Source organism: Nuphar pumila, chromosome 4 (genome assembly GCF_984573655.1).
Source record: "Nuphar pumila chromosome 4, dmNupPumi1.hap1.1, whole genome shotgun sequence".
NCBI classification, from domain to species: Eukaryota; Viridiplantae; Streptophyta; class Magnoliopsida; order Nymphaeales; family Nymphaeaceae; genus Nuphar; species Nuphar pumila.
In genome coordinates, this window is record NC_143252.1 from 118,981,387 (window position 1) to 118,996,690 (window position 15,304).

The 15,304-nt window shown below is 42.0% G+C and overlaps 1 protein-coding gene across 1 annotated transcript; it reads right to left on the bottom strand.

Annotated features, from left to right (window-relative positions):
- Positions 1–10,324: 10,324 nt before the first annotated feature.
- On the bottom strand, positions 10,325–14,081 carry LOC149840803 (glyceraldehyde-3-phosphate dehydrogenase, cytosolic). The gene is made up of 12 exons (XM_090003342.1): positions 13,864–14,081; positions 13,706–13,732; positions 13,520–13,620; positions 13,284–13,399; positions 13,046–13,145; positions 12,449–12,595; positions 12,304–12,364; positions 11,693–11,790; positions 11,279–11,421; positions 11,041–11,124; positions 10,732–10,821; positions 10,325–10,617 (listed from the first exon to the last, which is right to left on the bottom strand). Exons 1-12 carry the CDS (start codon positions 13,865–13,867, stop codon positions 10,566–10,568), a joined length of 1,023 nt encoding a protein of 340 aa, XP_089859468.1. The 5' UTR covers positions 13,868–14,081; the 3' UTR covers positions 10,325–10,565.
- Positions 14,082–15,304: the final 1,223 nt, after the last annotated feature.

The following is a 15,304-nucleotide window of genomic DNA, read 5'->3' on the forward strand; positions in this document are numbered from 1 at the left end:
GGGGGGGGTATGTTTGATGGTTTGTCCATGGTTGGACGAAATGAACAAAAAGAACGAAACAGAACATTGGTTTTGTTTGTTCCAAAACAATTGTTTCAAGTCCAACATTTGATTGGATTATACTCAAATGCTATGTTCCAAATGTATGTTGTTTGACGACGATGTGCGGACAACTTGGATAGTCTTGGATAATGGGTCAAATTACTTCGTTTTGGATAGTCATTTTACATGTTTTAACAAGTTTATTATGGGTTTTTGTTCGGATATGGATCCAATTACGAAAAGAGGTGGGAATAATTTGAAGCATCTCAAACGAAAAAAATAACTGGTTTTACCCGATAAGCGTCTTTGCTAGATTTCGTATATGCTTAGACTTGTGCTTCTTCAATCAGATAACAGCTCTACAAATCTCTGTGGCCTGAGAAAAGGACACAAAACATCATGCTATGTCCACCTTTAAGGTGTCAACAGAGAGCTCCATCAATTACAGCCTCCTCAATGAGTCGAACAAGGAAGTATCAGACTATCAAAACAGAAACACCAAGATAGAAAATCAGACACTAACATCATGACAAAATACTCAATTATGATAGCGAACACGAATAGTCATCTCCTAAGCACAGAAAAGTTTTGCAGAAAGTACCATGCTCAAGAAACAAAGCAAAACATCCATCACAAGCGCATAAGAGAAAACAATTTTAGCCCACTGTCTCATTTTCCTCCCAATTGACAGAAAAAATCCATACACAACATACATCATGAATCAAGAATTGCAACGTTGTTTGAAGCTAAAAAAACTTTAACTCATCCCTTCAAACTAAAACAATGAAACCAAAAAGAGAAATTCATCTCTCCGACCACCGATAACAGTAAAAGACAAGACAATTCACTGTGCATTTGTAGAAACCCATTGATCAAAACATGTACACCATCAAGACTAATAAATAAACAAGCAGAGCTAAGCACCAATTTCTTCATTGCCCAAAACCATTCATCCAAAACTCAGAAAATTTTCACCAATGTAACAAAGAAAGGACTAATCTTTAAAACTCATCAGGACTCTCCAACACCTCTCTAATCCTGAGGACCTCACCCACAATCTGAGACTCCTCCTCCATCAGAGTCGTACCTGTGTTTTATGGGGGCTGAGGCAGAGGGAAAAAATGACCCCCCTATTAATAGTAGGAGTTCGGGGGCAGCGCCTCCGAATTTTTTTTAAAGAATCAAAATAACAATAAAATGGGCCCCTAAAACTTTTATGGGGAGCTCGGGCCTTAAAAATGGGTCCCTAAAAATTTTTTGGGCCCAGGGGCCCTGAGGCCCAAGCCTCATTGGCCTCTTTACAGGTCTGGCTCTGTCCTCAATCTCCTTCGGGAGAGCCTCTGCCTCATCGTAACTGTAATTGCTGATCCTTGATCTTGTTCCTCTTATTATTGTCGCTGCTGCTCTGGACCTTGCTCTCCTTCACATGGCACCTCTCTGAGCCACCATCTCCGCCAATGCCACCGAGTCACATTCGACGCAACGGATCAATTGATCAATTTGCTGGCGAAGAGGGGAAGCCTTCGGAGTGATTGAACCCTAGAGGAATCCTAAAAGGGGAAGCAATTGTAGGCAAAATCAAAGCCAAATCGCTATTGAATCAAGCGTTTCTTCCCACCCAAATCGTGCCACATGCTAGCCAGAGGGAGATGCCCGCCCCGCCTATACGCCTTCCTCCACGACAACAACCTCTTCATAGGCCCGTCGAAAAAATTTCGGGCGAGTGGCGCGCCCGTCGAAAAAGTTGTGTTCCCCTCATCCTTGTTACTTTTGTAACAGGGGCAGGGTGGAACGAAAAGAGCGTACTTATAAGGATGCGGCGGATGTGAGGAACGCTGTCCGCCGCGTTCAACGTTTGTTGAAATTCATCGTTCTCAGCAAGATTTTCGTCCAAATTACGCTGAGAACGATGCATCAGACATACCCTCAAGGTATACACCCCCAACACACCTTTTTTTTGGTTTTGTCTAATTTCGTCTGTCCCATGCTGTTCTGTGGGTAGGGGCGGAACAGTGCGGGAAGGCAAAACACTGTCTGCATGACGCACGCCCTTGCCGTCACATGCGTGGATGTGTGTGGGGCACACGCATTGAGCGTGTCGCGGACGCGGATGTTCTGCGTATCAAACGCCCCCGAAATCACTTGAAAATTTATTAGATTGTTCTGGCTGTAGAATGTATTCAATAACTATGTTTATTCTTGAGCAAATTTCATTTGGAGCCCACCTTTTACCAATATTTTCAAAATTTGGCCTTGCTTTTCTGAAATTTCACGTGGACTATACTTTTCCTGAAAACAGTAAAAAAAAATGGGACCTCATGTCATGTCAACATCTATCGGAAAAACACAATTCTTTTTTGGTTTTTTTATATTGTCCTTTAAAAATTAAAAAATACTTATTCATCCTCAGAAAATGTAGTTTAAACTCTTAATGATAAAGGTTACTATTGCAATCTGATTTGTGAATTAACTCGATTTCAAGGACAATAATAAATGTAGGCGTTTGTTTGACAGTTAACAAGAAAACAGAGGCTTATATCTGGAATTTCAGATATATGAGGCCTCTTTTTTAAAATTAGAGGCAAAAGGTTGACCCATAAATGGATTTTTCTCATTATTTTAAGCAAGTCCACAGCAAAATTAATTGTGGTACGCATCTAATCGACTAACCCACCTACTATCAACTTGGATCTTCACCCAGGTGGTATCCCATGAGGTAAGCGGGGTCCTGTGTCAAGCTTCGAATCCCTCTGCCATATGGGGCAGCTGTTGTTCCGGTAAGGATCCGCCTAACCCCAGCTTGCCTTTAAAAAAAACTTGGATCATCCTGATTCCTACCGTTGATTTAGAATGCAATGGGACCATTGGACCCAATTGATCCTATCCTAGATGTCAACTATGCACAATATATGTCTGGAGCATGAACCTGAGTCCAAGCTGGGTCAACCGATAAATGTCTGGAGCTCGAGCGTGTTTGGCTCGTTCATTTCATATATATATATATATATATATATATATATATATATATATATATATATATATATATATATATATATATATATATATATATATATATATATATATATATATAATACAAAACCTTGAAAAAATCTTGAAAAAAAGGAAAATTTTGTTTATAAGAAGTTTTGATACGAGAACTTTGTCTGTAAAAGGAAAAACTAGGGTTTGAAACTGTCCTTCAGAAGAAAGACAAGGAGAAGGAAGTCTAGGAGAAGGGGATTGATGAGAAAGAGAGAGACAAAGAGAGAGATTCCAAGGCAAGATGAAGATGGAAGAAAGCGGCTGAGTGACAGCCAATGAAATGAAATGCTTTCAAAGTGAAGGGTTGCTTTTGGTAAAAAAGAAAACTTCTGATATCAAATGCTTTGGTTACCGATGAAAAAATTACCACTTTCTTTCTATCATTTTTTTGCTTTGAACCTACCCACATAAATATATATATATATATATATATATATATATATATATATATATATATATATATATATATATATATATGGGGTTAGGCAGACAGCTGTCAGTTATACAACTATACTGTCAGACCCTCAATAATGCGGACTGCACCATGCAGAACACGGTGTGCGGAACACAGATGCAGCACTCCGGCACGACATGCAGAACGCAGGCGCGACATGCGAAACATTAGTGTGACACTCAACAAAGCAGGTTATATGTTCCCCCGATGATTCACTGAATCCCACGTATACAAGCACATGGGGCTCGTATTCCCGTGTATGTTGACATAACTTTGCATCAGACTCTGGTGTTGTTGCAAAGACTTAAGTACCTTTTATTGCTATTCTTCTCATAAAGTGATGGTTTGAGAAAATGACAAAAATGCCCTTCATTCAAAAAAGAAAAAACAAATAGTTCAAAAAAAGGACAAACATGTCCTCCATCCAGAAAGTCGAGGATGATGTTGACTCTTCAAAGTCTTCTTCTTTTTCTGTTCAAAAAAAGAACAAACATGTTTTCTTTTTCTTTCTCCGTAAAACACTGTAAAACCCTTTCTCTCTCTAGAGAAGAAATCAAGGGAAACAAAGAGTTCTTCCTGGAGAAGGTCATGAACATCAACCCTCTCACTCTCTCTCCCTTCTCTCTCTACTTTTGTGCACATCCAACAGACGATCCTACATTGCTGCATCGTCATCTTCTTCTTCTTCCTTCTTCGTAAAACACTGTAAAACCCTCTCTCTCTATAGAGAAGAAATCAAGAGAGGTAAAGGGTTCCTCCTGGAGAAGGCCATGAACACCAACCCTCTCACTCTCTCTCCCTTCTCTCTCTACTTGTGTGCCTGATTTAGAGTTTTTGCCCTTACAGGAGGGGGGTCCGGGGGCTCCCCCCCCGGCCTTCCAACAATGATTTGTAGTATTATCGGGCTTTCCTACAGCAATTTGTAGCATTTGTAGTGTCTTCCGTAAATCGCAAAACGCTATAGCGATTTGTAGTGTCTTCCGCAAATCGCTATAGCGATTTGTAGTGTCTTCCGCCTATAGCGATTCACAAATCGCTATAGCGATTTGTAGTGTCTTCCGCAAATCGCTATAGCGATTTGTAGTGTCTTTCGCAAATCGCTATAGCGATTTGTAGTGTCTTCCGCAAATTAGGACCAACTTGTCAAAGTCATATCTCCCTAACCGGAGGTCATATTCCAAATCCGCGATTTGTAGTGTCTTCCGCAAATCGCTATAGCGATTTGTAGTGTCTTCCGCAAATTAAAAAAGCCCGATAATACTACAAATGCTACAAATTGCTGTAGGAAAGCCCGATAATACTACAATCAAGAACTCTTTGTTTCCCTTGATTTCTTCTCTAGAGAGAGAAAGGGTTTTACAGTGTTTTACGGAGAAAGAAGAAGAAAACATGTTTGTCCTTTTTTTGAACAGAAAAAGAAGAAGACTTTGAAGAGTCAACATCATCCTCGACTTTCTGGATGGAGGACATGTTTGTTCTTTTTTTGAACTATTTATTTTTTCTTTTTTGAATGAAAGGCATTTTTGTCATTTTCTCAAACCATCACTTTATGAGAAGAATAGCAATAAAGGGTACTTAAGTCTTTGCAACAACACCAGAGTCCGATGCAAAGTTATGTCAACATACACGGGAATACGAGCCCCATGTGCTTGTATACGTGGTGCTCATTCAAAGCCCCGAACACAGACGTGGGATTCAGTGAATCATCGAGGGCGAACATACACAACCCTCTCGACACTCAAGCACGACATGTGAAACGTAGGCGTGGCATTCAGACGACATGCGGCGAAGAGGCGCCCACGTTCGCCAAGGGGTGCGACTGAAAGCGGTTGACGGCGTGCGGCGAGGAGGCACCCACGTTCACCAAGAGATGCGACCAAAAGGCGGTTGAAGGTTGTGGCATAGCAGCAGGGGTATTGATCCGAAGAGGTGCAATGATGGCGTCAGTTGGTGCTTGGGATCACGACCCTTGTAAACTATAAATATGTAATGTCTGGGCATTGCAAAGAGAAGCAAGACAGACTCAAGAAACTGTATTATATGCGAGAGTAATACAAAAGTGGGTGTTGCTCGTTAGTCCCTCTTGTCTCTTATCTTCAACTTCTTCCAAAGAAAGACTTTCGCTATCGATAGGCTGAACGAGGTCGCAGTGATCCTCGTGCCGGCGCAAGGTAAATTTCAAGGGCGAAACTTGACCTTATGACAATTGGACTCAGAGCCAGGTTATCCTGCCATGACAAGCAAGAAAACAAAAATGGTAGGAATCTTGGAGGAGCGATTGGATGTTGTTGTCTTCAATCACACCGCATTGGGCACTCGTTTGACAATTTTGGAGACCCGATTGGCTGAAATTGATGTCTAGATGAAGTCTTAGAAAGAAAAGTCTGAGAAGTATCATGGAGAGACTCCATCTCTGATCACGATTCAAAATGATGTTAAGTCCATGGGGGAGAAAGTAGGACTTCTAAAATTAGCTCTATTCAGCAATTCGGCAGGCACAGAGATGAGGGAGATTAAGGTGCCGGAACCTAAGGCATTCATGGGTGTGCATAATGCAAAGAGCTGGAAAAAAAATTTTGGGACATGGACCATTACTTCAAGAGCATCAAGATGCAAGATGATGATAAGGTTGCTATCATCAGTATGTACCTGACTGAGGATGCCAAACTCTGATAGCATACCCGGTCAGAAGATAGTGGTCGTCCAACCATATCCTCATGAGAGGACTTTGTTCAGGAAATGAAGGAGCAGTTTCTGCCCAGTAATACGGTATGGGTGGCGAGGAACACTCTGAGGAACTTGAAGCATGTTGGTTCTGTTCGAGAATATGTCAAGCAATTCTCTTCACTTATGCTTGACGTCAAGAACATGTTCGAGGAGGACAAACTCTTCAACTTCATGTCTGGGCTGCAAGGATGGGCTCAAACTAAATTGAGGAGACAAAGAGTGAAAGATATCCAAGCGACAGTAGGTGTGGTTGATGCACTCATCGACTACAAGGCAACATCGTTTGGTTTGAATAACCAAGATGCCAAGGGCAAGTCTAAGAAAAAGGGCAAAGGCAAGTCTGAAAAGAAGCCCAAAGAAGATGGGGGATTCAAAAAGATGAATAAAGACAGGAAGAAGACTTCCAACTGCTACATCTGTGAAGGGCCTCACTTTGCTCAGAACTACCCAAAGAAGAAAAAACTAAATGCTTTGGTAGGCGAGGAAGGACCCACAAAGCAAGCTCGTGTGAATCCACTACAACTTCTCAATATGTTGAGAAAGAAGATTGTGCAGAATGAGCTAATCTATGTGTAGACAAAGATCAATGGGAAATTAGTAAAGGCTGTGGTCGATACTGGGGTGACCCATAACTTTATCTTTGCGAAAAAGGTGAAGGTATAGTGAAGATGGATATGTGAAAGATTCAGGCCATTACGGCCTTGCCAAAACCAAAGAAGGCCTCGAAACTACGACTGTTCCTTGGCCGTACAAACTATTATCACAAGTTTGTGAAGAGCTACTCTAAAAAGACGGTGGCTCTTACAGAGTTGCTCAAAAAAGACAAAATCTGAGATTAGTTTGTTGAATGTCAGGAGGCATTCACCAAGTTGAAGAGAGTGGTAACGTCAGAACCCATCCTTCGGCTGCCGAATTTTGGAAAGGCTTTTGAAATCCATACCGATGCATCAAACTTTGTAATAGGAGGGGTGTTGGTCTAGAAGGGACACCCAATTGCCTTTGAAAGTCAGAAACTCAATGATACAGAGAGGAGGTACTTTGTTCATGAGAAAGAGATGACAGTGGTAGTACATTGCCTACGAACATGAAGGCACTGCTTGTTGGGCTCCAAGTTTATAGTCCGGACATACAATGTTGCTATAAGTTGCTTTGCGACTCAAAAGAAGTTGACGCCTAAATAGGCTAGATGACAAGACTTCTTAGCAGAGTTCAACTTTGAGTTGCAGTATAAGCCAAGGAAGAAAAACTTGGTCGCTGATGCCTTAGGCCGCAAAGAAAAACCAGAGGTGGTTGTCGCTTCAATCACTCAAGTATTTGAAGATATCTTGCAGAGTTTGAAGGAAGAAACCAGAAGGATCCAGTCACTATCTGTTTGCTAAAGCAAGTGGAGGAGGGTGTGACAAGGCAGTTCTAGAAAGAGAATGGTATTCTCTATGCTAAAAGAAGGTGACCCTATGTGCCTAATAGTGGTGGCTTGCGTAGGCTGTTACTAAAAGAGGTGCATGATACTGCTTGGGTGGGGCATACTGGACAGGAGCGCACGATGACTCTCCTATCATCTAGTTATTATTGGCTGAGGATGGAATAGGACATTGACTTATATGTCAGAACTTATTTTGTATGCCAGCAAGACAAGACGGAGAGAAAAAAAATTGTTGGGTTGCTGGAGCCCCTACCGATGCCGACCAAATCATAGGAGAGTATATTGATGGATTTCATCTTCGGATTACCCAAGGTGGAAGGGTTTACATCGATTATGATCGTGGTGGATAGGTTTTCAAAGTATGCAATGTTAATTCCTGATCCAAAGGAATACGCAACGGAGATTACTCCACAATTGTTCCTGAAACATATTGTAAAATACTGAGGATTGCCACTGAACATTGTGAGTGATCGTGATGTACGATTCACATAAAAATTTTAGACGACCTTGTTTGAGATGATGGGCTCTACACAACTTCTCAAAAAGTAATCATTCACAAACAGATGGCCAGACGGAACATATTAATGCCTTGCTGGAAGAATATCTTAGGCATTACGTGCTGACCAACCAACAAAATTGGGTGGATTTGCTGAACATTGCTCAATTCTGCTACAATCTACAACAGACATCGATGACTGGTCATAGTCTATTCGAGTTGGCAACTGGGCTACAACCCTTCACTCCTCATGAGGTAGTGAAGCAGAAGAACCAGGGTTGCTGTCGAGCGGCATACCAGTTTGCAAGAACGCGACATATGAAGATAGAGGAGGCACATGATTACTTGGAAAGGGCCAAGAAGCAGATGAAAAAGTGGACAGACGAAAAGCGTCGGCCACTTGAGTTCCAAGTTAAGAAAAGAGTATTATTGAAACTTACTCTTCAAATTTGAAAAAAGATCCTAAGAAAAATGACACACAAAAGACTCATTCCTCGGTATGATAAGCCTTTCAGGGTAACCAAGCGAATTGGTCGCTCGTCTTACAAGCTAGAACTTTTTGAAAGGATCAAGGTACATCTAATGTTCAATGTTAGTTTTCTCAAGGGAGTACTATGAAGATTCGGAGGAACCCTCGTGGATAGTGCCACGACGTGTTTCACCTAACATACGAATACAATTTCAGAAACAAGTTGAGTTCATCATGGACAAAGGGTAGAGGGTCAAAACAAGAAGAACCAAAAGACCTACTTCTTAGTCAAATGGAAAGGATACTACTTTTATGGCAGTTTGAAGATTTGATCAAACCTACCTAAAAATGATCAATCTGACGAAGACGTCGGATTCATTTGGTGAGAAAAGGCTTGTCAGACCCTCAATAATACAAAACACGACATACGAAATGCAAGTGCGATACTCGAGCACGGCATGCAAAAATGCGATGTGTGAAACTCAAGCACGGCATGCAAAACACAAGCATAGCATTCAGACAGCATGCGGTGAGGAGGCACCCGCATTCGCCGAGGGGTGCGATCAAAAGCAATTGACGGCGTGCAACAAAAAAGCACCCGCATTCACCAAGAGATACGATCAAAAGGCAATTAAAGGTTGTGCCATAGCAGCAAATAACTGTATGTAATGTATCGAGAAACTGTATTCTATGCAAGAGTAATACAAAAATAAGTGTTGCCCGTTAGTCTCTTACCTTAACTTGTTTCAAAGAAAAGCCTTCCACTACCGAGAGACTGAACAAGATCACGGTGATCCTTGTGCCAAGGCAAGGTTAATTCTAAGGGCAAAACTTGACCTTGTGACACATACCATGGTGTTCAAACTTGCAATGTCCCAACAAGGCAACATGCACTAACTGCTCCTGCCAGACAAGCGGAGGACCCCATTGGCGCGCAAACAAAAGCTTGACATAATGCTTGCTTTTCACTAAGCACCTGTTATGGCAAAGGATAAGCGAACACCCTTCCCCGTTGAAACCATAATTACTAAAACGGAAGGGTAAGTTCCCCACTCGACATTGATTAATGAGAAAATCCATTTACAGCTCGCACTTTTCGCATGTGAACCCCACGTTTCAATCTTTTCTTCGTCATTCAACGTGGTAAACAATCCAGGTATAGACTGAAACTCCACAAAATCCATCTGGATCAAATCCAATGTGAGCGCGCAAAGACAGCCGTGGTTGGTTTACAAATATAGAGATGACCAGGCCGAAGCATGAAACCGATCAAATGCATTTTGTTACCCTTGGTTTTGGAAAAGATAAACTTTACTAAAACTAGGTTTCAGTGGAAGCCAAACATATCTTGAAACAGTGTTAAATCTTAAACCGAGTTGGAACCAAATCTTTGGTTATTAACTAGGTTTTCATTGTCATCCAAAGGCACACTTAATTAGATCCACCCAAAAAATGTTCAACTGTATTCTCATATCGCAACAGCGATTTCAGAAGAAAAACTCCAATGACAACACAAAAAAGGTTGCCTGAAAACCGACAGATCAGAAGTAAAGGCATTTGAAAAAAAAAAGTGACAACTGCCAAATCCTAATTTGGCACTGCCCATAATAGCCCATCCATAAAATTTAAAAGAAAAGAAAAGAAAAACAAAGGAAATAAAACCACGTAGTATATTCTGGGGTTAAAAGTTACCTCAGCAAATTTATTAAGAGCAAGCAACATCCACAAAAGCAAAAACTAAAACACATGTTTGCCGACTAAGAGCATATGCTAAATCACTCACGACTCGAAGCGCCTCAAACTCCCAACCGCTAGACGAGGCGGTACATAATAGAGGAAAAACAAACGACAAAAATTAGGCAAACACTAGACGGTTCATCACATTCAAAGCGAAGGTCTCCTCTCCTTCCGCTTAATGCTTGCTAACGGAATCAATGTGACGGATCAGGTCGATCACGCGAGAGCTGAAATGCATCACACATGTGAACAAAAATTAGCTACAATGGGTATACGGAGACGGTGCAGTTGACCACTTCAAATCATGTAAAATGTTAGTAGACATCTGTTTTTTTTTTTACCTGTAGCCCCATTCGTTGTCGTACCAAGACACCAACTTCACAAAGTTTCCGTTCAAAGCAATACCAGCCTTGGCATCGAAGATGCTCGACCTATTTTGTTTTGGAAAAAAAAAAACAAAAGCAGCAAACAAAACCACTCCCGCATCAATCACTCTCCATGAACCAGAGATGAAAGTCCATAAACCTAACCCTCTCCCTCTCTCTCTCTCTTAAGTATGCGGTCTCAATAAATTAGAATAAACAAACAAATAAATAAATAAATAAAGCATCTACTGAGAAAGCAACGAGATAAGAAAAGAAAGCACGCACCTACTGTCACCAATGAAGTCTGTGGAAACCACGTCATCCTCGGTGTAACCAAGGATTCCCTTCAATTTGCCCTCCGACTCCTCCCTGCATTACCATCTTCAATACATTAACATAATAAACAATTACCAGAAACTCATCCAATCCGCTAATTTAATTTTTTTTCAAAAGTGCTACCAGGAGCATTTTTAAGGAGCCTAATTTCAACCATATATTGGGGAAGCCATAAATGATAGCTTACTTGATAGCAGCCTTAATCTCATCATATGTGGCCGCCTTGTCCAGCCTAACGGTGAGATCCACCACGGAGACATTCACGGTGGGAACCCGGAAAGCCATTCCAGTCAGCTTTCCGTTGAGAGCCGGCAGCACTTTACCCACGGCCTGTTGCCAACCATAACAATCAAGTAGCCCAATCAGAAATAAATTGGTAGGTCGGATAAGAAAATTACACCCCACCATAGATCCAAAACAACAGTACAACATGGAAATGAGGTAATAACTGTTGGCGATCATTTTTTTGCCACGACCAAATTACAAAGAGAGACTAAAAACAGTAGGATAATATATACGCATCCAATCAAGAAAAGGAACATAATCTAAGCCTCTGATCAACAGACAGATGAGACGTGAGCCTTAAAACAGAATAAATTACCTTGGCAGCTCCGGTGCTGCTTGGGATAATGTTAAATCCAGCAGCTCTTCCACCCCTCCAGTCCTTGCTTGATGGTCCATCCACGGTCTTCTGAGTTGCTGAAAGACAACAGAAGAAAACAGAAAGCATTAAAAAAACGATCAAATCCAAAACGAGTGAGATTTAAGATACGTGGTAAGACTTGCTCTAATCAATAGTTTAAAACAGATCGATGTAGGACCTTAGGCAAGTCACTCACAATTCCACGCATGGCCAAAGCCCCAAAGCCCCAAAGCCATAAAAACGAATGAGCTTTAAGATACGTGGTAAGACTTGCTCTAACCAATAGTTTAAAACAGATCGATGTAGGACCTTGGGCAAGTCACTCACAATTCCACGCATGGCCAAAGCCCCAAAGCCATAAACCCAGAGCAAGTGCCCCCAGTCCCTTGAGGGCAAATAGAGGTAAAGAATAATTCTGGAAATACACTGGAGCTAGCAAGGATGATGCACACTACCTACCCCTTACAGCAATTGTTGATCTAACAACGGGATTCTGAACTCACCCCGTTCCCCACAACAAAACAAGAAAGGAGGAAAAAAAGAAAAAGAAGAGCAGCACTCGTTCGCACCAGTGATGGAGTGGACAGTGGTCATCAGTCCCTCAATGATACCAAACCTGTCGTTAACCACCTGAAAATCCAGAACAATTGCTCCTTCAGGCATAATCTCATGACACTAAGAGGGGAAAAAATGAAGATCATGGAAGTAGCAGACCTTGGCCAAGGGAGCAAGACAGTTGGTTGTGCAACTGGCGTTTGAAACGATGTCCAGCTCGGGCTTGTATTCATGCTCGTTAACACCCACAACGAACATTGGGGCATCTTTGCTTGGTGCAGAGATGATAACCTTCTTGGCCCCACCCTGTGTGCAATCAACCAATACTCACAATCAACATCATTTCTATGAACTCTATTAGCCTAATAAACTTGACGTTTTGAATCACATGTATGTTCGAAACGAACAAATAATAAAACTAAAAGTGGACTTTCAGGAACTTTTAAGACAAAAAAAATCACCGATAAAGGTAACTGCAACAGACAGGTGCATTCTTATGTCAACCTAACGAGAGAGAAAGAGAGTAATAATAGTGGAAGGAAAGTCATAATCAACTCTTTACCAATCACTCGATGACAAATTTCCAAATCCAACTTAGATAAAAGATGCATATCAAAACTACTCTAATGAATGTTAAAGCGGAAAAGAAAAGCCCCTACAAGCCAATTATAACTTAAGAGAAAAGTCATAAGATCACAACTGAAAGATCATCATGAACCAGCTGAAGCAAACCCGAGAGTAAATCAAATAGCTAACCTTCAAATGGGCAGCTGCCTTATCCTTGTCAGTAAACACACCGGTGGACTCGATGACGTAATCAGCGCCAACCTCGCCCCACGGGATCTCCTCTGGGTTCCTTTACACACCAAAACAGCACCACAAACATAAGAACGCCAAACGGATCCAAGAATATAAACGGCAAAAAACGCAGTCTTCACGTCCACCGGATAAAAAAAATCAGTAAAGCAGATCACAACAAAAAAACATCTCTCACCTGATACCGAAAACGGCGACCGGCTTCTCGCCGAAGAGGAGCGTCTTGGAATCCTTGACCTTCAGGTCGTGGTGCTTCCACTGCCCGTGGACACTGTCGTACTTGAACATGTAGATCTACACCGAACGCACCCAAAAACGAAGCGATCAAAAACACTAGATCAACAAACTCCATAGAGACCAAAGATCACTACATCTCACTCATCACACCACAAACGAAAATGCATACTTACGAACCATGTAATCGGTGTTGATGAAGGGATCGTTGACGGCAACAAGTTCGATGTCATCGCGTTGAAGCGCCACACGAGCGACGAGACGCCCGATCCTTCCGAACCCTATATTATCCATCCATTCATCCATCGATCTATCATTTCTCAACAAAAAGAAACAAAAAAGAAATGAAAAAGAAATAGAGGTTACCGTTGATTCCGATCTTGATCTTGCGGGCTGCAGATATCAGATCCATCACAAACAACCAGGGAATGAAATGAATCAGAGTTCAAATATCTCAAAAAAGAAGTAGAAAACGATAAATGAATCAGATCTACACTAGGCCGAAGAGAAAGAGGAGATCTTACCCATGACGATCGATCTGAGAGCGTGAGAAGGAAGACGAGAGAGAGAGAGAGAGAGCTCGACTGAGAGTGAAGAGAGAGGAAAGCAAGGAGCGAAGGTGGGCAGGTGTGAGGTATTTAAGGAGAAGGGGATGGGTTGGGCGGCAAGAGAGAGTGGTTTAGGGTATCTACGGGTTTGAAGGAAACCACGGTTTTGGGTGGTTCACGCGAATCGGTAGGCGGTTTTCAATACAAGAGACTCGAGGGGTTTGAAGGAAACCACGGTTTTGGGTGGCTCACGCGAATCAGTAGGCGGTTTTCAATGGAAGACACTAGAAGGTGGTCACACGATGGCTCACCGTGACGTGGCCCTCCTTCTACAGGCCTAACCCAACCAGATGCGTGCGCGTGTGATATTACAGGCCATTCAAGGAATTAAGGGAAAAGATGAGGTGAATTTACGGTAATGAAAATACGCTTCTGCACGGCGTACGCAGGCCCAATAAAAGGACATTTTTTTGAATGGTGTGTGGGGTCCGACTCGGAATCCAAGACGAGCCTTGGCGCCGCATCCGGACCGCAATTCTAACCCCCTCAAGAGTCAAGCCCATCGGATTTAACTCATACTTAGAAATGTGGACCACAAGTCCATTGGATCCAAGTGACCCGGTTGTGCGTGTTTATTGGATTTGGAAATATCTCGCACAGTGACAAAAAAAAGGAAAGATGAGGTCAGGTCAGAGTGTTCTCTACCGTCAAAGCACTTGTGGATGCCGTCCATCTCAAAATGAACGGCGCATGAATGAGATGCTCATCACTTGGGTGGGCTCCACTCTTTTTTTTTCAATGTGGTTGCTTGAACGAACATTAGAATGGTTTGAAATGAACGGCTCACAATGAGATTGGGCACTGTTTTGATGAATGCCGTTCATTTTTTTAAGATGAACGACGTCAGAGATGCCTATGACTGTGATCCTTTCTCGAACTTCAAAATTGTGAAAAAAAAGAAAGAAAGAATAGTTACCCCAATATTTCTCTAACAAAAATATATCGGACGATAAAATGGCACTATGCTCAAACGATAAAATCACGATATATTGATATCAGCATGTTTGTTTGTATGCTTATGTTTGACACGGAATTTGGATTCTTCCTTGCCTACATCACGAACCAATAGGATAGAATCGATAGACAATTTGGTGAAGGTCTCTCATGAAGCGTTGGCCACGCGTGGCTAGCAAGAGAGCGAGCAGTCACTTGTGAGGGCTTTCGCTCGTCTGATAGCGACCGCTTATGACCAAGTTTAAGGGACGTCACAAGTTCAAAACCTGTGGGCGTACATCCTTTGTTGTGAGGCAAAAATTTAGTGTTCTGTTGATGGATCCCTATTTACCAACGGGGACTCCTCTTGTCTGGCAAGAGCAGTTAATGCAAGTCCCCTTGTGTTGAGACATCGCAAGTTCGA

Bases quoted from the DNA above. Each gene is read 5' to 3' on its own strand.
- LOC149840803 (XM_090003342.1), bottom strand. The intron at 13,146-13,283 runs GTGAGAGATGTT...TGGTGTGTAAAG, and splicing joins GTCGCCGTTTTCGGTATCAG to GAACCCAGAGGAGATCCCGT. The intron at 11,791-12,303 runs GTGCGAACGAGT...GTTGTCTTTCAG, and splicing joins CACTGTCCACTCCATCACTG to CAACTCAGAAGACCGTGGAT.